Raw genomic sequence first — 25,070 nt, 5'->3', positions numbered from 1 at the left:
GCGACTAAACTTTTTATTTAAGGTAATGAACCTTTAAGCGTACTATGACTAGAAAAATCTCCACTGGCTAAAAAGAAGATGTCTTCAGTTTTGTTACTACTTCAATTTTAATAAATGGTTGTAGTATACTTCTCAAGTAAATTTTCTGACTCTATGCAGTAGTGCCAAACCTAATAGCTTAAAGTCAGGATCCAAAAATCTTGATAAAAGGAACTTCTCTTGAGTTTCTCTCTGGGGAGTGAATTTCTGTGATTCCTATATGAGTAGGAGGGCTCCTAGCTTTCCCTTTCAGCTGAAATTCTCAGTTAACTTTGAGAACAAGAGTCTGATTCTAAGAAAAACTCAGTGAATTGGATTTACAAAAAATATTTCCACAGTTAGTGGCAGTACAGATATATGATGATGATTTTGAAACTGGATGACAAAACTGGAGACAGAGGTGGCCAAAATGACTTAGAAAAGGAAGGTCAATAAAAAACTGTTACATGTATTGTTATTTATAGCCAGAGTCTCTATAAAAATGAGCATTTCAGTTTTTGAGGTGAATATGTTGAAACTTTTCTCTGCAGAATACATTGAAAATATATGTGCTCTGTGGGAGTTTGGAGGATCTTGGATTTTGAACTTTTGTAAAAAAGTACTTATCACATTGAATTTCCATTTCTATTTCTAGTATGCTACCAGTGTCATGCCTTTCCCTTGAGGTTTTGGTCGATCTTAAGACAAGTGATACAGAGAGAGGGTGTGAGGTGCTGTGAGGGGACCCTTGGAGGTCTGAGGATGAAAAGCAGCCATGATAAAAGCCTGTCAGTCCTAAATACCAGAATTTCTGATTGTTTGCAGCTCCGTTTCAGATCTGGGTTCCACTAGTAGAACAGATCCCTTTGCCCCTCTTCCTGCCTTTGAGAGTGGTTTGCAAGACTACGTGTTGTCTCCAGCTAAGCAGACTGAAACAAAACATAGGAACAGACCTGGTCACTTTATATCCCAAGTTACCTGGAGGTAAATACTGTAATCAAAGCAAACTCCCATTCCATTACTGTTATCCACTGTTTTATATGGCAGTATTACAGATGGTTAATTATCATTTTACTAGATTCATTCTCTGTTTAGAGCACATCAACCTCTGCTGTTTGTAACAGTGAACACAGAGGTGTGTACTTTATCTTTCGCGTGAGTGCAGAGTTTGGCTCCTGCGATACATGCGCTGAATAGTGGCTTTCCTGCATGAAGAGTATTGATTAGCCATGAGCTGGAGTCTCTTTTGAGTAATTCTATACGTAAAGCTGTGATCTCAAAAAATTTACCTCGCAGGCTGTCTGACTTCAGCTTCTAGGTTTGAAATGCATGGCTGAATAGCTTCTCAACGTCAAATCACTTGGTAGCTCTGATCCCTGCTAGGGTGTTTTACACTCTTCTCTGATTTTCTGTCCTAGGTCATATCAGAAGTCTTGGTGGAACTTTTGGCTTAGGAGGACACATGGGAGTGGGAATGAAAATATGTCCCCAATATATTAAATTGTGGTGCCAAGGTGTGCACGGTCTCAGAATGCACTTCTTTCGTTCTTTTTCATATATAGCTTGAGATTTCAAACAGCAAATACTTGAAGGTTTGAATGTATTCCTACTGAAGAAACTGCATATTCTGCAGCTCCACTACAAGTTCTTCTAGGGCAAGCATATGTTATCGCAACATGCTTAGATGTGCGTTTGCAGCTTTTAACTCACTGAACAGTGATGCTTTTTTTTTTTTTTTCCTTCTTCCTTCCTTTAAACTAGCTTAGTGTCTTAAAAATTCAGCAATTCTTACTAGGGCTAGGTGGCTCATGATTGTGTGAAAAAATTATTTGCTGAAAAACGTGCCTTTATTCTTTACAAAGCAGACCTGAATTTGCCAGTTGTGGACTATGACCCCAGCTACAAAATCATTCTCAGGATTCAGGAAATTAAATTGAATTTCATCTCCTGAGAGTGCATGTCTGCATTCACTTTGACCTCTGGAGAGGGACTTAACCAGCACGCTGTGGAATTCCAGTATGCAACCTCTCCTAAATCTTTTCTGCCAGTAGTCCTACTTTTTCTATATAATTATTATATGATCTCATAGCAATCATTTCTATACTTAGGATGGTTCTAGCTATTATGCTTTTTGCACTGAGTGGAAGAACATCAGGGCTGAATCCCTTCAGACAAAAAGGCAGCTGAGTCAAAATCTTCTATATGCTGGGTAAGTTTCCTAACCCTGGATGACGAGCTAAAAAAGTAAGTGGAATTTCTGACAAAAAGATCAATGGCCTTTGGTTTTGTGAATACTTCTAATCTTTTGGTGAATTCAGCTCTTGAATACAAACCCAAATTTTTAAGACTTGGTTGAACTGAATACTTTCTTGGTTAGCTGCGACAATCAAAAAGTGTAACTGCTTGCATAGCCTTTTTGGTGACCTTCTACGTCATCCTTTCAGCCTGGCAGGGGTGAAAAGAAAACAATGAAGTATATCCTTTGACACTAAGACAATAGAGCAAAGCCTTGCACGTGACACTCTTGTAAGCAAGATTAGTTTATGTAGGTCTTGCAACTCTCAGGGTGAGTGCAAAATTGTCTGGAAACTACAGAAAGAGTGAAGTATCAATGACTCACTCCCAAGTGTGGGAGGATACATTTTGCATTGCTCCGCAAGGATCTGTCCTGCATCTGAACACGCTGAAGTTCTTGCTAACAGTCTGGATTACAGAATACAAATTGTTTATTAAATTTGTATATGACAGTGGAAGATAGGCTTAAATTCAAAGTGATTTTGACAAACTGGATAAATATTCTGGGGAAAAAAAAAAAGATGATATTCAATAGAGACAGTGCAAAATGGAAAAGTATTCAGCCATAAAGATAGAAATAGGAACAATGAATTAGGCGGTAGTTACTTCGAGGGAAACAAAACCAACCAGAACTTAAATTGTATCCCAAAACGGTCATTACTTAACAGCCTGCTGCTGTTACAACCAAAGCTTGCATTCCACTTGGAAGCATGGAAAAAGAGTATACACTGTGACACACGCACAATTATCCATCTTTTCTCATAAACGCTTACAAGGTCCCAAGTAGCATATTACATCCAGCTTTGGACACCGCACTTCAAGAAAGATACAAATCAGTTGAAGACAGTCCTGCGGTAAGAGACATCAGCTGTTGAGATGTCCTGGAGTGCCTATGGAACAGTATCTGGAAGTGGGCTTTAACTATGTAAAGACTGAGGGGAATACTCTGCTTTCTGTCTCTGGTGGCTAATGTAATACTCTGAAATCACAGCAAGGAAGGTTCAAGTTAAACATTAAAGAAAAGTTTGTAACTGCAAGTCAGAACAGATTGCCTGAGGAGGCTGTAGTGGTGCTATCGCTGGAGGACTTCAGAATGGGTTAGACAAACACTTGTCAAGAATGACATAGATGTAGCTGATCGTGCCTTGGGGCAGAGCCACAGAGGAGCTGACCTCGCAAAGTCCCTTCCAGTCCTACTTTTATGTGAAGAGCATTATGCTGCTTCCTCCCACCCCACCTTCAGCGTTCAGAGTTCTTCTGTTCCTCCCCCAAGCTTTCCTTTATCTCGAGCTACTCTCCTAAAAATAACCTTTAACTGTCTCTTTTACTATTTTATGCATGTGTAGAAAATGCTTTCTGCACAAGACAGTTCTGTGGATGGACAAGATCGATCTCACCTGTGAAAAAGGACAGGACTACTTCTCACCATTTGTAGAGATGCACTTTGGTTACGGCAAAAGGATTCTCACTGCAGGGTTTAGACCTAGACTTTCAGAAATACTTCAGCCACCTATAGAAATACGGACTGTAATTGAAGGCATAGCTTTATATATGCAGGGCAGAAAAAAAGTAACTTAGATATACACCTTTATTTTTCAGTATTCGTTCTAGACAAATTAACATTACGAGTCTGGTACACGTTTTCCCACTGTTTGATGTGACAAAGCTGAAAGGGCACTAGGTCCTTAACCCAAGTGTCCTCCTGTTTTGCTGAGGGGAGTTAGTTTGAGAAGGAAGAGTAACCGCACCACGTAGTCAGAACGAGCAGCTGAACTCAGACCAGAAGCCCAAACGGCTCTGATGCAACAAGCAGGGTGGAGGCGAGAACCGGAGCGACACCGCTTCGAACATCTCCTTCCCTCGGTGGTCCTCCCGAAGCGGGGGGTGACCTCAGCCCCCGCGCTGCGGGGACCGCAGGGGCTGCATGGGCTGCCAGCCGGGCGGGATCGGGAAAGGCGGCGCTGGGGGGGGGAGCCCGGGGAGCCCCCGGCAGGTGAGCTCCCCGCCGCTGCCTGGCGCAGCGGGCCGGGCCCGCGGGCTCTCAGCGCGGTTCCCCCCGCGTTTCATGTAGCGCCGTAGAGGACAGACCGGAACGGGAATTGCAAGCCCCGTCCCCGGTGCGCGGCGGCGGCGGCAGCAGCAGCAAGCGGCGGCGGTGGCGGCGGCGCCGCCGCCGGGCTCCGGCCCGCGGTCCCCGGGCCGGGGGCCGCCCCCGCGGGGCTTCGCTCGCCCGCCGGCCGGCGCGGGAAGGCGCGGAGGCGGCTGATGGCGTACACGGGGCGGCCGGGATGAGGGGACGCGGCGGGGCGGGCCCGGCGCTGCCCGCCCCCGGCCCGGCCCGGCCCCCGGCCCGGCCGGCGCACGTGGTGGCGGGGGGCGCGGGGGGCGCGGGGGCCGCCCCCTCCTCGCCCGCTTCCCCGGCGCGGAGGGGCGCGCTGTGCCGTGGCGCCGGCCTCCGCGCTCCTCTCGTATTTTTATTTTTTATTTATTTATTTTTATTTTATTTGAACTCTTGCTTAGTAATTTGCGCGTGATGAGCTCATGATGCCGCGCCCCCCCCGCCCCGGGCCCGGGCAGGCAGGGGGACGTGAGGCGGGCGGGTGCGGCGAGCCGCGGGGGTTCCGCGCAGCGCTAGCGCTCCCGCGGTGCCCCGCAGCCAGGAGGAGGGGGCGCTCTCTCGGGCCGGCGCTGTTCGCTGCGCTCGGGTCGTGGGGCTTTTTCCCTCTTTTAATTTTTTTTTTTTTTTTTTCGCCTCCCCCTCCCGCTGCGTGTCTGGTTCTTTGCCGCTCCGTGCGCAGGTGGATCCATGAGCTCCCCCGGGAGCGGCACCGCCGCCGCGCAGCGCCGCGCCGGGGCGAGGGGAGCAGCCGCCAGCTTCGGCCCCGCCGCCGCCGCCGCCGCCGCCACCGTGGGGGGCGGCCCCGCCCGGGCGCGGGGTGGGCGGCCGTGAGGCGGGAGGGCGGGCGGGCGAAGTTTCTCCGCGGCGCCGGGCCCCTCCGAGGGACAGCGGGGAGGGAAGGACCTGGCCCCGTGGTGCCGGGGTAGCTGCTGCTGCCGCCGCCGCCGTCACCGGAGCAGCCCGGCTTTGGCCATGAAGAGGAAACAGAAGAGGTTTCTGCAAATGACGCTGCTCTTCACCGCAGCTCTGATTTTCCTGCCCGACATCGGCCTCTGGTCTCTCTACAAGGAGAAGCACCTGGTGAAGCCCGCCGAGCCTGCCGAGCCGCAGGTAGGTGCGAAGCCGCCCGGGAGCCGCTGCCCCGCGCCGCTCCGCGGTGCCCCGCTGCGCCGGGCGGCAGGCGGGCTGCCGCCCCTCGGGCCGCCGCCCCCGCCCTCGCCCCCTCCGGGGCTGAGCGGGGGCCCGGCGCCGGCGGAGGGGTCCGGGGGGCGGTGGCTGGCGGCGGGGTGCGGAGCGGTGAGCGGCAGCACATGTGCTCGTCCTGCCTCCGCGGTGGAGAGGGAAAGTTGTGGGCGAAGACCTGAGCCTGGCGGGTTGGGTTTCCCCGGGAAGGGCAAGGGCGAGCTGGGGCAGAAGCTGGCTGTGAAATGAGGAGGACGGGGGCTTTGCACGCTTCGTTGGTTAGCCGAGGGTGTTGCTGGGCTCTAATCTTCCTTACGAGGAGTGGAGTTTTTACTGCAACTTTTATTTGTCTGCCTGCCTGTAACGCTTCTTGAACTGATGTGTGGCTGTATGTCCGCTGAAATTGCTCGGGATCCGTCTAGGTAACTAACCGCCTAGATTTCTTGTTTCCTCTTCCCTTCTGCTGAAAACTCGACAGAAGGGACTGACAGTCTTTCTCTCTTCTGAATGTTGCTCATGTGCCCTGATACAGCTACGCTCTGTGTGTGTAACTGCTTTTCAGGCTGATGTCACAACCAACTTTAAAATCTTTCCAGTTTACAGTCTCCTCAATCACCGTTATTAATAACAGCAGTTGACATAAGCTGTTTTTTTCTTAAGTTATTCTTCAACTCGCTGGGTTTATTACGTATGGCTCGTAAATCACAGCATGACCTGTATTAAGTGAAGTTTAGTTTTAGGGAGTTGTTGTAATGCAGTGCTTTAAAACCCTGCCTGTAATTTACCAAAGCTTGTATTTGTTCTGTTCAACAGTGCTATGCTCCTACACTGTAATTGTCAGTGTAATTTAAATATGACATAAATATTTCATAGATCATTAGTAAGAAATTATGGGATTGTTTGATCTTTTAGCTTGTTTACCACTTGCATAGCCTTTATGTTAGAGCATATTAGACAGCATCATGTATCATTTTAGTGTATTAGTAGTCTTAAATTCAAAGGTCATCACCCATGTATATAATGCACTTTCCACATACTAAATGTATTTAAGTCACCGGCTTCAACTGAACGATAACATACTTGATTCTTTGTTAATATAGCTATCCATTACAGAAGTTAGTCCTCCAGAGTATCATAACTGGTTAATGAAATATGCTGAATGGAAGATACTTTATTACTACAGGAGGAAGTTAGGGATAGCTTCTTAATTTGAAGCTTACTTTGTCTTTCCAATTGTTTTAAAATGCAGGAGGTGTCAGGTGCTAGATTTTAGTAGGAAGTAATTTCTGCTGAAAGAAAATTATACACGATCATAAGTGTCTGTCATTAGTTTACAAGGTGCGTACTGTAGTCTTTGCAATTTCTAATTTACTTTGTGATTTAGGAAAGCTAAGGTATTCAATGCAAATAATTTCCATGTTTGTTGCACGGCTCTTTGAAAGACACATGCCTTGACATAAGATGAAATTTCTAATGTTCAAGACTGTACTCTAAGTAGAGCATGACTGGATATCACTCAGAGGGAAATAACTTTTTTTTTTTTTTAATAAAAAGTTCTGGGTAAAATGGTGGAAGAAAACCTTGGAGATCAGCAGCTGAGCATACATGAAAGGCTAGTGAGACTTGCTAATGAGACCCCAGCAAATTTTAAATCCTAAGTTTTCTGAAAGGGGCTTTTTACTAGCTTCCCTTTCTCTCTTTTTGTCCTTTTCTCCCCACCTGAATACTAAATAAGCAGTAATGGGACTGTTTAATGGGAAAACAATAAAAATGAGCAATGAAACTTTGAACCTTACAGCTGACTCTAATGTAATTCCGTTATCACTGTCAGAATTGAAGTCGTGTTGGCAATGTCATTACCCAACAAGGATAGCAGGTTGAAGTAGAGGTGAGTAATGCAATTACAGTACTTGTGTCTTTTGACGTGCACGTTATAACCCAAAATGCATACAAGGAGCAAGGGTTGAAGTACAAGTTTTGAGTTCAACTCCTTTAAATATAAAGGAAATTGCAAGAAGATGGTCAGTGTATTTCTTTGAGACTATGCTAGAAATGAGGTCATATTAGAAAAGACTGCATTAGAAATAGTGAAATAGTATCATAGTAGAAATATAACTCTTTTTTTTTTTTTTCCCCTGCTAAGTTAGTAGGACATGCAAGAATTTGAACACTCAACGCACTCATTCTTTGCCCTTGAGGTGTTCAATTACTCGATACTTAGTATGACTTAACACAAGTTTAAAGGTCAGTCCTACTGAAACTGCAGCAGACTTTTCTTATATATTCTAAAGTTGTGTTAGGTTACGTAGGTAGGTATGTATGTATGGTCAGCACATGACAGTGATGTGCAGTCAGACTGCTGTGGTATGTCCTGACCATGGAAGAGTGGCAGAGCTGTCAGTGACTTTAATAAGTTAGCCATAGGCTGAACTAGTTTTGCCCTCATGGGTAAAATGTGTGTCTGGCGGTATTCTGACACTGGCAGTAATGTTTATAAAAATCCTGTTTTAAGATCAATTAAATTAATGTTCTTGATTGTCAGGTGTTTTTGAGGAGATGGCATGGTGAAATTCTGATTTTCTGACTAGTTATAAACTAAACTTTCCAATTCATTGCTGAAGTAGACATCCCCAAACTTCCCTGTGAATGAGGGCTCTGTCAGCCTCTCCCACTACCTCAGCTGCTTGCCATAGCACTGGAGCGAAGGAGGAATAGCAGGCTGATGGAGGAGGCATTGATATCCTGACAGCAGTAAGCAGAGAAGCTGTTCAAAAGCAGTCCACAATGCAAAAATAATCTGTTTCTATCAATGGCAGAACAGTGTCCCCTGGGGACTGTGCCATTCCTAGTGCCTAGAAGAGGGCACTTGTGCTCTTTAGTGCTATGTAGAAATTCTAATATGACAAACTAAGTTGACTTTTTATTCTTTAAGATAGTGCTGCAATAAGTTACATAAGAGTATTTTTTTGTCTTCGTGCAAATTCTGTTTTTGAGCAGAGAAGCTCTTCTTTAGGAAAGATTAAAAGATGAGAAAATGGTATTGACAACCCTGATTTCGGACAGCATCAATGATTTTGATCACTGTACATTAATTCTATAAGCATTATTAACCTCTAAGTGTTTCATACGAGCTTCCTTTTTTTTAACCCATCATGTTTTCCTAAGGTTTTCACTTGCGAACTTGATAGGCTCAATCTTTATATTTTGATAATTGTTGGTTACTTTTGGTTTATCACAGTATTTAAAGTGGAGCTTCAAGAGTAAACGTACTGGGAAACAGGGAGATGACAACTGAATGAAGAAAATACCAAATGAAGTTGAAATGCATTAGGGGTTACTTCACTAGACTGCAATAGTCAACCACACTGGTACCCCATAAAAACGGAAAGAAACATATCTCACAACACTTATCACCAAATACCTATATTATGGACACTGGAAAGCTGCTGCAAGAAATTTGATTCTTTTATGTGAAGTTATTTTTCATATATTGAAAGTATATAAACAGACAAGGATAAAGCCTTACTGTAGCCAAATAAAGTAGCACTAACTTAGAATTGGATTGAACAGCAGCATCTCTTAGTCACAGATGCTCTGTAATACTTTTTCACAGGTGTATTACTGAAATGCTTTATGATGTGTAAAGTAAGGAAAGAAGGTAGACTTCTGGCTTTGTTTCACTTATGCTTTGGCGCAGTGGGGCATGCTACTTTAACCTCCTGATTTAGGCACTTCTGCAGGAGGAGCCCTCAACGGTGATGGGCCTTTATATTTTGGTGCATGCACAGTGCCCAGAGCAAAGACCAAAACACACCCATGCTGTGAGGGGAAGGTGTTGTTCCATGGGATGGAGTCATACTCTCTTTCCCTTGTCCTCTAAATTCTGTATTTCTGTCTGGTTAGCCCAGGATTAGGTCTTTCTCTTGGGATATGTGAGGTATAGATTTAAATTAACTCCTCACGGTAAGGAGAACTTAGTTCTTACAAATCCTGGGCCTGTAGTGTAGTTGGGAAACAGGCACAAAATCTACTTTCCAAACCTGGTGGCTGTGAAAGTACTGACTTTGGCTTCTGAATCCAGGAAGCGGTTTCAGCCTGAAATCTGTCTTGTAAACAGTCATGAGTTTCTGAAGTCTGTGAAAGAAGTGAAAATTTAAATTTGCCCCAAAGTGCAATGTTTCCTACTGTTTAGTACATGGGTTCTGATAATCATAATTGTTCCAGGACAGTTAACTCTGTTTACCCACTATTGATCCCAGTGAAGTACAAAGCTTGGGTTGCTGAATTCTGTTTCTGGAGCTGCATAAAAGCTGCATCTTGATTCTTACCCCCCCACTTAGCTGTATTTCCCTTGCTTTTCCAGTTGATTTCAACAGCTACAAGATCTTGTACTAAGTATGGTTTGGTTAGGACACAAATAGACAGCTATTTCCTATGATTGCACTGTCAGGACACTGTCAGTTATGTATTTAGTTCCACTGTTTCAGTTGCTTACCTTTGCTTTTACCACAAACTTGGGAGGTTGGGAGAGTTTTGTTTCTCTTTAACAGAGGAGTAAATAGAGTGACAAACAGGCCCAAGTCTACAAAAGTAGCTGCTTGACTATTGCTGATGTTAATTTGTACTATTTTGGCAGAGTGCGTGGCCGACCATAAAAGTACTGATTAAATGAAGCCTCACTTTCTGTGCTCAGTTGCTCAGTTTCTATGCGTGTGCTGTTTCAAGCAAGCCCTCATTTCTCTCCCCAGAGCAGCAGCTGGGACCTGGTGTGTTCAATCCTCTTTTATTCTACAGCCCTGTTCATTGCTGTGCCGGTGTGTCAGCTCCAAGAGCCCCTATACATGGCATGGCAAAACAGAGCTTAGTGTCTTAAAATGCAGTGCATTGGCAATCTGCATTTGCCATTTAAGTATGTAACAGTCATACAGTTAACACTTCTGTAATTCACTTCTTTATCTGAATTGTTCATGTATAATTTTTTTCCCCTGTATAGATTGGAGCCTACTGAGGAAAATACTGTTTGAGGTCTAAAACCTTTGTCACTTTTAAGATACAATATTATTTTTGGCAATTAACAGTATGTTTCTGTTGTAGTCAGTATACCAGAGGGAGCCCTCCTGTGGTTAATTTAATACCTATCAATTTTCAGGAATGTTAATAAACAGAGTATATCTTACAGGATAAAATGGACTGGTTTCTATATTTAGTTTTCTTTTCATTTAACTTGGCATTTGTAATGCATTTCAGCTGATATTATTGTGTGTAGTTACCTAGTTACCTTTTTTTTTTAAGCACAGTCATTTCAGATTAATCCAAATCAAAACACAAGGTCAAGAAACTTCTGTGTATGCCAGCATTTGGACTTGTAGAAAGACAACTGTGATGAGGGGGACTCTGTGGCCTTATCGAAGCAGGGGGATACAAGATTGCTCACTGATTAGGGGGACATATCTAAGCTGTGTTTTGTTTCCTCACTGGGACATGATGCTCACTTCTTTCCTAAACTTTCTCATCTCCTTGTGCAGGGAATGTAGCTCTTGTGTTTGGGTCCAAGGAACTGCAGCGCTACCGTAGCGGCATCCCAGTTGGGAGCCAGACTGCACTGTGCCACTGCACCAGCCGTTCTGTGGAGATGCAACTGTGTGTGTAGGCAGGTGTCTGTTCACACGTATAGAAGAAAGAACAATTCAGCTTTTCTTTCTTTTTTTTTTCTTTTTTTTTTTTTAATGCTCAGACAGGTAACTTATGGTCTTTGTCTAGCGATATGCTGATGCACACATTTATAGCAATTGACTTCAGCAAAACTGAGTGTATGCTAACTATTTCAATGGATCAGGGCCAGGAGCAGACATGTTTGGTTACTTTAAATAAGACTGAAAAAAATTAAGTCGGAGGTTGACAAGTTAAATACAATGCAGCTCTGGAATCCCAAGCTAAAAATCCTACATCTATCGTAAGTGTTCCTCACTGTCAAGAGACCAAATTACACTGAGTGAAAGAAATAGCAGTCCCAGCTTTTTAATGTTTCTTTAAAAGGTGAAAAGGCTTTATTAGGAGATGTCAACCTGCTGAACCAACTCCTTTCTGAGAATTCCAGTGTAAACTGGTTTTTAAGGTCAAGCTCTATTGTGATTTATTGGTTTCAAACTGGTTTTGACAATTGTCACATTTGGAGGAGTTTTAACTGCGTGATGGGCTTGGCTGGATAATCGTTCTCAACATACATCTTCAACAGAGAAATCCTTCCCTTCTTCTTTATGAAAAAATGCTATAGAAGAGACCTACTTGATGAGGTTTGCTCCAGAGGTAAAGGAGAGGAAGAAAATCTATTGCAGGAATTTAATAGGATTTTATGCTTCTCTTTCAAATTCTTCACCTTCATTTCCAGAATTTTCACACGTCTTTCTTCATAGAGAAGATGACATGACTCCAAGTCTATGCAAACACCTGGTGATTCAAGTCAGCTATTTAATTGCCAAACTAACAGCAATATATTAAGAGAATTGTAGGAATAAAAATAATGAGGTGTATGTGCAGCTAACATAGAAATATATAGGCTACAATATGCCACTGTTTTCTGGATGTTTGTACTCAGCAGGGTCAGAGCTGCCATGTTCCTGTTCAAGGTAGTGTTTCACAGGGACAATGTTATCTTACACTGCCATTTTAAGATCTCTTGGCAGATCTTATTGAAATAATTTCCTATCCCCTCTTTCTCCTGGTTAGATCTTGTTTATTGAAGACCTCTGCCCTCGCTTTTGGAAGCAGTCACTAGCTGAAATACGAGGCTGTCATCTAGCCACATGTGGATATAACAGATAACTACAGCATCCCTTTTCCCCCATCACCTCCAGTTGTTGGTTACCATCCAATGCTTGAACTTTTCAGCAAAATCTCTGGTGACAGAACATAACGGCATTTGACAGGTCCTTCACTGGATCATTTGAAACCACCTCCACAACAGTTTAAGCCTTTCTGCCAGACTTTTCCCTGAAGTAGTTGAAGAATATTTGCATGTCTTCTTCAGAGCCATGTGAGCAGTAATCACCTGTGAGAACAGCAGCAACAAGGAGTTTGGAGATTGGTGACATCTGGCCGGGCCGTGAACGTGCACTGCCCCGAAACTTCTGTCAGGTTTGTGCCAGCTAAGAGTTACCACGTCCAGTGCAGTTTCCTACACTTTGCCTGTTTTGTGGTGGGTTTTTTTAATGCCAAATTTACAGTGCAAATTGGACATAGTAGACTAGAAAATCTGGCCCATACGGCTTAAATGTTTCATCAATCAGCGGTAAACCATTGATTCTGTGCTTAAGATGCAACGGCGATTTAACAGTTTACTTCTGTGCCATACAGCGGTTTATGACAGGATGTGATACTGCTAAGAGATTTAGCTAGGTGGAGTAATTACCTGAACTAGAATTTGGTCAGGACACCAGTGTTAACACAGGGTGCTTTAGAAATTGGATTGCTCACTGAAGTGTGTAAGTGTATATTTATCAGACTAACTTAAGGTGCTCATTTGCTTAAAGAAGCATAATTTTTCATACTTGTACTTAAAATAGAATAACAGATGAGTTTATTTAGAAAATTTTAGCCTGTTTATTTATTGTTGCTCTCTGAAAATAGTTTTCTGTAAATTAAGTACTAGGAGAATGCAAACAAATGTTTAGCACAAGCAAGAACATTTTATAGCCAGCCTGTGACAAGTTCTGTTTATATATGAAGATGAGGAAGAGCAAGGGCTCCCTGTGTCTCTGTTCAGAGCCAATGTCTGGGAAACACAGGCCCTGCCCATGTGTTCCTGCAATGTTAATGGCTTCTGTAGGTGAGAGAAGAATTTTATCCTATATGTTTTTGCCTCACTGTGATTAAAATCTCCCAATTTTGCATTAGATAATTGTCTGTTGCAGGCAGTTTGTCTTTCTGTCATCCAATCCCTGGGCTAAAAGTTGTGCTTGTAACATTCGGGTAATGCTGCTGAAGGTTTACGTGGTTGTGTCGGAGAAGGCAAGGTCAAACAAGTGCTCGTGTACTTGGGAGGTTTGAGGTATTCCCACCCACAAGAGTTAGTTCCAACAGATACTGGCCACTGAAATCTCTCTTCTGCACAGATTAACTGTACCCTTGGCAAAATTTTGCCAGTCCCTGGCAAAGCCTGCACAGATGCAGCATTAGTTAGCCAGAGCTAAGTAACTTGAGAAGAGACTATAAATCGTACCAAATCTTGTGCTGAAACCAGTATCCTTCAGTGGTTCACCAGCTTTGAATCATTTGTCTTGCACAGTACATAACACACAGTTTAATGCAATAGTCCACTTATTTTATATATAATTTTTTTTACATGAGGCAAAATACCTACTGTGACCCTTGAATGGGGAAAGCCCTCATTTTCAACATAGCAGCACACCTCCATCTCTTGCCTCTTTCTCTCCTTTTTATTTGCTTTTTTGGGGAAAAACACATTTCAGTTTCTTTAGTGTTTTTGATATCTCATTTGATTGCTGGGTAAATTATTATATGGGATTGCTTGAATCTTGGAAATTTTTAGATTGCTTTTTCTACAGAGTAGTAGTTTCACATTAGCATGGGGAATGCATGAAAAAGACACATTGATGCCATCCTGCAAGAAATATATTGCTATTTTTCAGGCTCTGATAAATGACTACATTTTAAGTTGCATTTGATATGGATACAAAATGAATGACAGGCTTGAACGGATGCTGTTTTTCCAGAATTGCTCAACGTAAACTAAAGTGACAGTCAAATTGCTGATTAAATTTTGCAATTATAACACCAGTATAAAAATGTAAATCCAGAACTTTTATGACATTAAGTAACGAATTCTCTGCTAAAGTTACAAAATCGTTAGAGATGCAGCATACATGGACATAAAAAGTACTTGGGATGGCTGTAAAAATTAGCAGAAAACTCAAAAATGACATGCAAAAGCTTCACAGCAAAATATTCCTGCAGTACATTTAACCTGTGTTTCACATCAGATTAAACCTTTTTTAGCATAAGGGCATCCTTGACATAATTCCCAATGATGGTGAAGCAGTGGGAATTTCTCCAAGTATATGGAGACACTCCTCCTAATGATGGTTGGATTTTATTTTGATCTATATTACTTCTTGTTCTATATAGCAGTCTGAGAGAAGGTTTAATCTCTCCATTTTCCCTAAAGTAATCCATTTAAGAGATATAAGCCCAAAGAAAGTGCAGCCAGAACATACATATTAGTCTATGCTTTGCTAACTAGAAAGTGAAATTGCGTTCACCTCCACCGACTGCCTATACTAATAGAATTTCAAAACCAAATCGAAAGTTGTCATCTTCGGCACTGCAGACTGGCATGCCATGTGTGCAGGAAGGGCTGCAGAGGAGGGCAGGAAACTTCTGCAGCTCCATCAAGGAAAGCAGCAAAGCTGCAGAGGGCTGGGAAATAAATCTGACTGGAAATACAGTCCACTACCTTATGTGATCTTGCCCCATCTTCCCTGTCTCCTCACTTCATGAGGAGAGGATGCACCAAGAGAAGTAAAGATGCTGAGATGTTGTTTAAACCATCCATACGCAAAGCGTAGAGAGAAACTGCTTGGCAAAGAGTTGTTATTGACATGAGACTTACTTGTTATAAAACTGAGGTGGTATCTCAGCAAATTACTACTCAGAAATTCCAAGTGCTGCAGTTCATGTGCTGACCCCACACAGAGTAATAGTGCAGTCACTGAAGATAAAGGTGTTTTCATTGAAGCAACTTCAATATGAATGACTGAAAGAGAAATTTTTCTTCAGATGCTCAAGACGCATAACAGATGTCTCCTTCAGAAGCAATGAAGAAAAATTGTATTATATATTGGGATAGGGGAAATGGAGATGGCATCATGCTAAGCAGCAACCTGCTTCTGCATCTGGAATGGATGTGCATGACAAATTAACACAGGAGATCAAGCCCAGGACGTGTATTTACTGCCTGTGCATGTTGTAACCCCTTCAGACAGAGGTCTTGGAAAAACTTGCCTTTTTATTGTGTTGTAGTAATGTTTGTTCTGTGACTTACGAGAGTAAAATCTTACTGAATTAAGTTTAAAACTAAAATTCAGTGAATTGAGACTCTTCTTCAATGCATTTTAAAGAAATTATGAGAATAGATTCTTCAGAAATGGCTAGTAGTGTGGGCTTTGAGTTTTTCCTTTTATTTTTATATATATGTATACACACACTTGTGTATGTTTGTTTATGGGCAGGAGGAGGTGAGGAGACCATCTTTGCTTCCTACAGGGAGGAGTTTATTTTTCTTAATGTAACATGCCCTAACAATCCTAAGAGGAATGGAGTGATTTTGTGAAAGACACCATGCAAATACATGGGAAAGTGTATATTTATGAGTATAAATTCAGTACAATCTACAGTGTCTTTGGCATTTTCCAGGGTTTTTTTTAATAAATGTGGATTTTTGGTTTGTTTTTTTTTCTCTCCTCCCTCTTTATGCACAGATTGTGTGTAGGCTGGCTTTATGTTTGGTTTTTGAACAGCGATAACTTTAGACGATCTACTGAACTTTTTTTCCCCTCTCTGCTCTAAGTCTTGGAATATGTAGGAAGTAAAGATGTTGGCTTATTTCATTTATGCCCTTGATTCTTTCCAATCTTTCCTGTTAGTCGTTTCTACTCTTTAGACAATGGACACCCATATAGATTTCTTTAGGACATCATACACAAGGTTGTTCAAAAAAATACTTGCCCAAGGCTGCTGTCTTTACAATATACTTTGCTAACCTGCTTTTCTCCTGACATGTGTGACCTAAAATAATCAAACGACTGAGCTTCTCTTCCACTTAGTAACCTTCTTCATATCGCAGATTAACCTCCAATTTACTGATCTGGTTGTTAGAGAGACCAGCTACTCTCTTTTAATGATAACGGAGAGTGAGAAGCTGCCAGAGCGTTAGGATGGAAGTGACAGGAAGGAAACATGAAAGAAAGGAAAATGTACAGCCAGGAGAATAATAAGGAAAATACATGCCATCAAATATATTTCTGGAACTTCTAAGTCATGTTGCTGTCATGTTTCTTATGCCTTCTCTTTCATGTTGCTCTGATCTGCATCTCTGGCATATCTTGTTATCATATTATTATTTTTTTAAATGCATGCTAACTGCAACCTTCCTTCTCTATTCTAATTTATTATAGCATATTAGTAAAGCTGCTTTGGAATACCCTAGATTAATGATGCATTTAAACTGTTTTAAAATGACCCTGGGCTAGGTCAATTATTGAAGTAGTGCCAGTGAGGAATATTTTATTTTGATTGCAGTAAGCTCTTAGTTTTATGTTAACCGCATCGTACAAACATGACCAGTGGGCTTTTAATGTTGTAGTGAATTGAAAATGTGTGAATAAAGCATGCTTCATATTTTTATGTAGCAAACTGAGGTTCCTTCTCAAGAGGAGATTATAATCTTATTTTCTTCTGTTGTCTATGTGGTCACCTTTTTGCACTAGTGCTCTGAGAAACCAGGCTTGCCTTTTTGATACAAAGGCAAAAAAGTGCGGGCGCTGCTTATGGCACATTAGGTGTTGGTGCACTCGTCCCTGCTATACCCCCCCCAGTTTAACAGATCCATGCTACCACACCTGTACTTGGACAAAACAGTCTCTCTCTTCCTTTGCAGCCTGAAGGTTGGAAGGAGCAAGTAGTTCAGGATGTTTCAGTGTGGGAACTGTAGCTTGGTGTGATGCATTTTGAGCTCCTACCAAAACCAAGGGGAAATTCTTAGTGGGGCCGCCTTACTTCACTTCCCGATGCTTTGCGGTGTTTTTATGTCTGTAGCTGGAGACAGGCTTTGCAGAGGATGTCCGAGGAACAGCAGTGCATGTGGAGAGGAGGGCCTCGGTTCCCCCACAGTGCTGTGGACACAGACAGCGTTGACACCTGGTTAATACGCTGACATGGGGCTCGGGGTGGCCTCCCTGAATCGCGTTTGCCATGGCTGGGCAGAGTGTGGTGTCAAGCGGTGTTTAAATGTGAAGTGATGTGGTCATTAAGGTGGTCTGCGAGGTACCTCAGGCTGAAAATCGTAAGAAGAAAGTGTGTTTTATGCCTAGCTTTGGTACACAAATGGGAAATTTGTGGTGCAGGGTGGGAGAATCCTGTAATACAGATTATTTCCCAAAACTTTATTTGTTAAAGCAGTGCCTTTAATTTTTTTTTCTTGTAAAATTCACATCCTTCATTATTTTGCAGGTAACTTTGTATTTCTTTCCTTTTAGAAGTGGAAAGTGTTACTTGCTGTGTTCTGCTTTAGAATTGAGCTGGAACAAGGGCTTATTGCATATTTTTCAAAATGCAGGGATATGTTTTTTCGCATCCCGAATACATCTCTATGTTTTAATCTAGTCTGCTTTTCTGTTCACAGCTGTACTGTAGTTCTCCACTAGATTCTAACATTATGGGCAGCTTATGCTGCAAATTTAAAAAACAAACAAACAAACAAAAATAATCTCGATAACAAAATTCAGTAATGCAGTCTCATCTCAATAAAACTGGCATTGCCCACCCTTCAGCGACATTGGACTTCACAGGTTTGGCAGTGCTTTGGAAGCTTGAATAACTCGTTAAGTTTCACCAGTAACTTTAGGCTGTGGTTGTAGTTTTTTGTTAAATTGGTCCTCTGGAAGAGGAGCTGAAAACTGACCCCAGTCATAGCCCAAAAGTGCACCTACACAGAACTTGTAGAAACTTGCTTAAAGTAAACAGAATATGCACCTCCCCAGAACAATGTTTTCAACTAATTTAGAGGTCTGTTAACTATCTAAGAGGGATAAAAACGTTGTTTAAAATTAAGACTCCTGCCTTGTGTAAGAGAACGGTGATTTGGCAGTGACTGAGATGCTCAAGAGATAGCAGAGATCTTGAACATCAAGCCACTTAAGAGGAGAAACAAAATGTAAAACAAGACCAGAAAGATTCATTCCAATTGCTCCAGAAGAATCATGGGAAGGAAGATAAAAACACTTTTATGTTTAGCGTAGTTATTAGACTGGGGTACTTCCAAGGTGCTTGAAAACGAATATGAGCCATACGTAGGAAACAGGGGCATAAACAAATGATCTGTGGGATCAATAGCCAGTGTTTGGAAGATTCATTATAATGGGAAGAGTTTATATAATGGAAGAGAGAGAAAATAAGAAATGGGAAATCTGGGGTAGGATACAAGCAGAATTTTACTGCTATAGCTAAAGATCTCTCCACATAATCTTCTGTCTTTCTTCATCTAGCCCTCTGAAGTGAAATATGGATAAATATAAAATAATGTATATGGGTAAGTAAATAATCCTAGTTTTACATATACAGCAATAACTTTTGACATGGTAATTGCTACTCAGGAAGGAGCTCTTGATGCTTATATTAGTTTTATGAAAATGTTAGCTTTCATTTCAAAGAGGATAACAATGTTATGGCTACTGTGTAAATTCATTGTGTACTCTCAAATACTGTGCGCAATTCTTGTGCAATCGTAATCATCACAGATGGGTTGGAAAAGATACCTATCAAGGGTGACTGAATTAAGTAAAGGCTTCATTGTTGAGTGACTGATGAGATGACTGAGAATACGATAGAGCTATCTGAGAAGAGAGTTAACATGGAAGAGATATGCAGGGATTACTTTATTCACTCTCTTTCAATTGAAATAATAGCATCAAATTAAATACTGTACCAGGTTCAAAACAAATGACAGGTACAGGTCTTTGTACAATAGGTTATTAAGCTGTGGAGCTTTCTGAAGCAGGGATTGTGGATATTAAAAGCTTACATGGCTTCAAGAAAAAATTGAATACATTCGTGGAAGAAAAATCCATTAAGGCTAAAGATGGCACCTCTGGCTTGCAGTGTCCTTGAACCACCAGTTGCTGGAGGCTGGAAGGGTACTGTAGGAAAGTGAAGTTGTTTGTTTGCCATGTATTTATATCTTTCTTTAGGATCTGCTGTTGATCACTGTCAGAAGCAGATAGTTGGCTAGATGGACCTTTTTGTATGACTTCTATAAAAGTCATTCTTAAACTAATAATGTGTAAGTGAAAGTCATCCATAGTAGCTGCTGATAGGAGATCAAGTTGTGGAACAGGAGATTTTGAATGAGTTACTTGATGCTGGAGAGTGTTCTGGTAAGCCAGAAAGAATAATAAATGCCAGACAGGTTCAATGTTGCAGCTCTATAGTGAATTTGAGGTGTGGCACACCAAGAAATCAGGCACCTTAGGTGAAGTGTAACTGTAACAATATACATTTTCCTATTATAAATGCATGTCTTGGTGTATGAGTTAGTATTTGAAGGAGACTAAAGACACAATTTCAAGATTCTAAACTTTAATTGGTACTTATAGGGGGACTGATCCTTATCATCTCCATCCTTTCTTAGGTGCTAGCAACAGGATCCCAGTCTTCTGCATACTTAGTTTGCTTTTAATTTTTATGCAACATTTTCTCTTTTTCCCTCTCCTAAAGAGTGTTAAATTTTTCCTCCTCAGGGTAAAACAGGGATACATTGAATATGGTAAAGTGTCATAAGGAACATCTTAAGTCTGAGATTGTGGTATTGTGTCAGTATATGTGGAACAGCTGGGGGGGGTTGTGGTTTTTGTTTCAGGGTTTTTTTTGTTGTTGCTTTGGTGTTTGGTTTTTTTTTTTTTAATACCGAAGGGAAATATTTGCCTACATTGACACATTGCATATAAAGAGGAGATTATGACCTTAAAATGTTTTAAATTACTCTGTGAAATGTCTGCAGAGCTGTACATTCATTCCCCTGTAACTTGAACTCTTGAGTATGTATAGATATAAATGTGATGTTTTGCTATTTCCACATGGTTCTAATTTTCCTGGTACTGAACTTTGTTTGATATCAAGGCTGTATTTTGGATTTCAGTATGGATAGAATCTACCAAAGGAATGTCTATCTTAACAATCTAGGAATAATGAAAATATCTTTTCTCTCCCCCCCGCCTCAGTAGAGGTTACTTACAGGAAACCTTCTTCATTAGGATTCTATAGGCTGTGCTGGTCAGGGATTTGCCAGGTGCTTACCAGAATACCACTTAAGAGTTTGCTGACAGTAACTGGTGAAGATAAAAGCTCATCTCTCTTTTTCCCTTTTTTTTTTTTTTTTTTTTTTTTTGGAAGTGAATAGCATAATTAGCTTTGCTAATGCAAAGCAGTACATCTAAGATGGAAAAGGTGTTTTTAAAGAATCATGGAATCGTTTAGGTTGGAAAAGGCCTTTAAGATCATTGAGGCCAACCGTTAACCTTAGGACTACCAAGTCCGCTGCTAAACCATGGCCTGAAGTGCCATGTCTACGTGTTTTTTGAACACGTCCAGGGATGCTGACTCCACCACTTCCCTGGACAGCCTGTTCCAATGCTTGACAACCCTTTTTGGTGAAGAAATTTTTCCTAATATCCAGTCTAAACCTCCCCTGGCGCAACCTGAGGCCATTTCCTCTCACCTTATCGCTTGTTACTTGGGAAAAGAGACTGACACTCACCTCGCTACAACCTCCTTTCAGGTAGTTGTAGAGAGCGATAAGGTCTCCCCTCAGCCTCCTTTTCTTCAGACTGAACAACCACAGTTCCCTCAGCCGCTCCTCATAAGACTTGTGCTCCAGGCCCCTCATCAACTTGGTTGCCCTTCTCTGGACACACTCCAGCACCTCAGTGTCCTTCCTGGAGTGAGGGGCCCAAAACTGGACACAGTACTCGAGGTGCAGCCTCACCAGTGCCCAGTAGAGGGGAACAATCACTTCCCTGCTCCTGCTGGCCACACTATTTCTGATACAGGCCAGGATGCCGTTGGCCTTCTTGGCCACCTGGGCACACTGCTGGCTCATATTCAGCCGGCTGTCAACCAGCACCCCCAGGTCCTTTTCTGCCAGGCTGCTCTTCCCCAAATGTGTAGTGTTGCATGGGGTTGTTGTGACCCAACTGCAGCACTTGGCACTCTCCTGGAATTTATTTTTAGAATCATAGAATGGGTTGGGCTGGAAGAGACCTTAAAGATTATCTAGTCCAACCCCCCTGCCGTGGGCAGGGACATCTTTCACCAGATCAGGTTGCTCAAAGCCCCATCCAACTTGATCTTGAACACTTCCAATGACAGGGCATCCACAGCTTCTCTGGGCAACTTGTTCCAGTATGTCAATACCCTCATCATAAAAAAAAAATTCTTCCTTATGTCCAATCTAAATTTACCCTTTTTCAGTTTAAAACTGTTGCCCCTTGTCCTGACACTATAGGCCTTGGTAAAAAGTCTCTCTCCATCTTTCTTGTAAGCCCCCTTTACATATTGAAAGGCTGCAGTAAGGTTTTCCTGGATCATTTTGTACTTATTTGCTAAAACCTGCTTCTGCACTGTACTTTATGTATGATGTAGAAATTTGTTTTATTTCTTTCCTTCTTAAATACATGCTGGCTATATAGTGCTAACTTTTATATACAGGTTGCAGAGTGATACTGTCAACTATACTGTCAACCAGGTGTCAGGGCTTGAATTTTAGTATTATACAAGTCCTTGCAGAGTATTTCATAGCAAAACAACAGGATTTTCAAAAAAATAGACTTCACTGCCATCATCCTCATTACCGAAGTAAAGCTCCCATTGCCTTCAATGGGAACTGAGTTTTGTAATCAGTGCTGTCAGTCACCATCTGTACTGACTTTCTCTTTCATATCTGATTCTTACCATAGAGTCCTTCCTTTCTGGGATGCCATCTGTCAGGCAGTTTCTTTTGACTTGTTTCCAGCATCAACCTTTGTACTTTCTTTCACGTCCTCTTTTGTGCTCCAAGCAACCTCTCAAATCTTCATTCTCCCTGCTGTTTTCAAAATACGTTTTGAACATGGGTGTACACAATGAAGTACCCTAGCAATAATATCTATTACCAAACACTAGGCAACATCACGGTCATCTGAAGAAGATCTGTCAGGAGGCCGAGGCTTAGAAGGCATTGACCTCAAACCCTTTTCTCATCCCTACAAGTGATATTTCAAAGCAGTGGCTGATGGAGAAGTTTGAACCACTGATGATTTTGAGTCTTTTCTGTGGATAAAAGAAATTGGTTAGTATGGCAGTTAACCTAATAATAGCTTACAAAAGTGTCAGCTCTTACAGGTTTGAAAATAAGATCAAGTAGCATTAATCTAACCTGGTTTTGAAGGGCTTTTACTCAGTAAAGCCGTATTTATGAAGACTTAAAAAACCTGTAGTTTTGAGTTGATGGTTGCTAACAGTCCTGCATACAGTGTTTTCACCCTGACATAGTTAATGTTAAATGCCAACGATTTATTTGGCACTTCATAGGCAAATAGAATGAAAAGTGTGAACCTAAAACCTTCCAGTTTGAAAGAGAAAACAAAACATGAGAATGTATTAGAAATAATAAATACATAACTTTGAAAAAAAAATCATTTTTGAAAGTAAATCCAAGATAAGCTTAAAAAGGGATGAATCTTCTTAATGAAATAAAGATCAGTAGTTAGCATGTGGTTTAATTAATGAGTTTTAAGTATAATTCAGACACGATATTCACTACAACTCATGCATGGAGGAGATTTGTATGTATTTGAACAGCAGCCTTTCTTCCAAGTGGTTTCGGGGGTGTGATTTTTTCCAAACAAAATTTGAGTGAACTCTTGCTAGCTTATGAATTTGATTTGAACTATAAACAAGGATGATATAGACTTTCAAAGAGACGGAAAAAGCAGTAATTTTTATAGCAGTAGGCTTTTTAGTGTATATATTAAAAAAACCCCCAAACTCTCTCACATTGTGACTAGATAGCCTACAGGTAGAAAAAAACCGATTACTGTGTTCATATTGTATTCATTCTCAAAGGAAAATATTACCTGGTATGAAAAGCCCTGCTTATTTCAAAGGTTAGAAAATGTGGCAACAGACAATTGTGTAACAGAAAATTGAACTAGAGATTTTATAGGATCGACAACACCTTGCCATGCTATATTTACTCATGGTTATTTTGCATGAATAGTAGAAGGCTGTTGGAAAAGTATAACAACATTGCAGAATGATTAAAAACTGACATGCAGTATCTGTAGATAATTTCATTTGTTTAAATGTATTGAAATGAGAATAAGCAATATTCTTCCTAAGAAGCTAAGTTGGCGTAAGATACATGACTTTTTCCAAATATCAAATCCATTTCTTGCTGGAAAGTGGTGTGAATGACCAGGTACTGGCCTGTCCTTCTGCGATGTCTAGCTTATCACTTTGTGTCTCTGTGATTAGCTTCCCTTATTTTTAAGATGCAGCTAGAAAGAATTCCTCTGGATAGCAGATGAAGAGAGTGATACATAAGAACCAGATGACTGATGGTACTGCTCAGCTTTCCCTTACAATGGTTTCTTGAAGGCTTTTTGGTAGAGCTGGCTACTTCTGTGCCTTTTTTCCTAGAATAAGATAGCTGTGATTACCTTACACCTCCAACTGCATGGTGTCATTCTTACATTAAATCTTCAAGGTTCCCCAAGCAATCAATCTGAACTATTTCTGTTACGGAAAACTGTCCATTTTCCTCTTCCTTCTAAGCAACCGAATAGATATGGGAAAAAAAAAAAGCATCCTTTGAACTTTGCCACCAAAGTTACTTGTGGTGTCTTTCTGCAGAGTAATAATAGGTGTGAGCAAGGATGAGGAATCTGGCTGTAGTGTATCAGCTTTCAGCAGCTCTGATAGTTTACCAGACTCATATTTTTCAAGGCAAAGCTTCGGCAGCTCCTAATTTGGCTTTTCTTTCTGTCTGTCTTGGGATTTTTCTGATTAAGTTCATGCACTTTTAGCTGAAATGGGGGAAAAAAATTTAAAGTCTGAGGAACAACCACTGTCCTGTTGTCACTTAATGGCTTCCCTTTCCCAGTCAAATTTCTTAGGATGGTACCAGCCCTCACTCTAGGGGCCAGTGAGCTTGTGATGTCATAACCGATATAGAAAGATCACGTATATGATTAGGTTTTCTTTCCAGGCAGTGAATGATACACAGTTGAGGAGATGCTTGAAACTGTAATGGAGCAATGCATGGGAGTTTTTCGTAAGCATCAGAAAAATTTGTTGTTGCTACACACTTTGTTGGATGCCTCTGCCTTTAGTGATCTCTTCAAGTGTATTTTGTCAGCATGGGGGCTTTCACTTACTTATTTGTGGGCACAATTCCATCATTTTATCACTTTTTTTTTAGACCAGGCCCTGAGCTGTTATAAACCGTGAATCAGTCTTGTTCCTGCAAAAGCAGCTAATTTCAAACACCTTCTATGATACAGTAATCAATTATACATGCAGTCATCAGGGAATTGTAAAAAGACAAGGCATTTAATAGTGGGGGATCATATGTAGAGCAAAAGGAATCTGCAATTAGGAAGGATGCCTTAGTGGCCCTAGTGTACTT

At 41.5% G+C, this 25,070-nt stretch overlaps 1 protein-coding gene across 1 annotated transcript in view; it reads left to right on the top strand.

Moving 5' to 3' along the window:
- The first annotated feature begins 4,975 nt into the window (after positions 1 to 4,975).
- Positions 4,976 to 25,070, top strand: part of GALNTL6 (polypeptide N-acetylgalactosaminyltransferase like 6) — a 512,064-nt gene continuing 491,969 nt past the window's right edge. The window contains exon 1 of the mRNA XM_030018205.2: positions 4,976 to 5,542. Coding sequence (XP_029874065.1) covers positions 5,405 to 5,542 — 138 coding nt within the window. The 5' untranslated portion in view covers positions 4,976 to 5,404. The remainder of the gene's footprint in view (positions 5,543 to 25,070) is intronic.

The sequence above is a fragment of the Aquila chrysaetos genome, chromosome 1 (genome assembly GCF_900496995.4).
Source record: "Aquila chrysaetos chrysaetos chromosome 1, bAquChr1.4, whole genome shotgun sequence".
NCBI classification, from domain to species: Eukaryota; Metazoa; Chordata; class Aves; order Accipitriformes; family Accipitridae; genus Aquila; species Aquila chrysaetos.
Note: the sequence above shows the minus strand (reverse complement) of the source record. Positions and strands in the feature narration are given on the sequence as shown.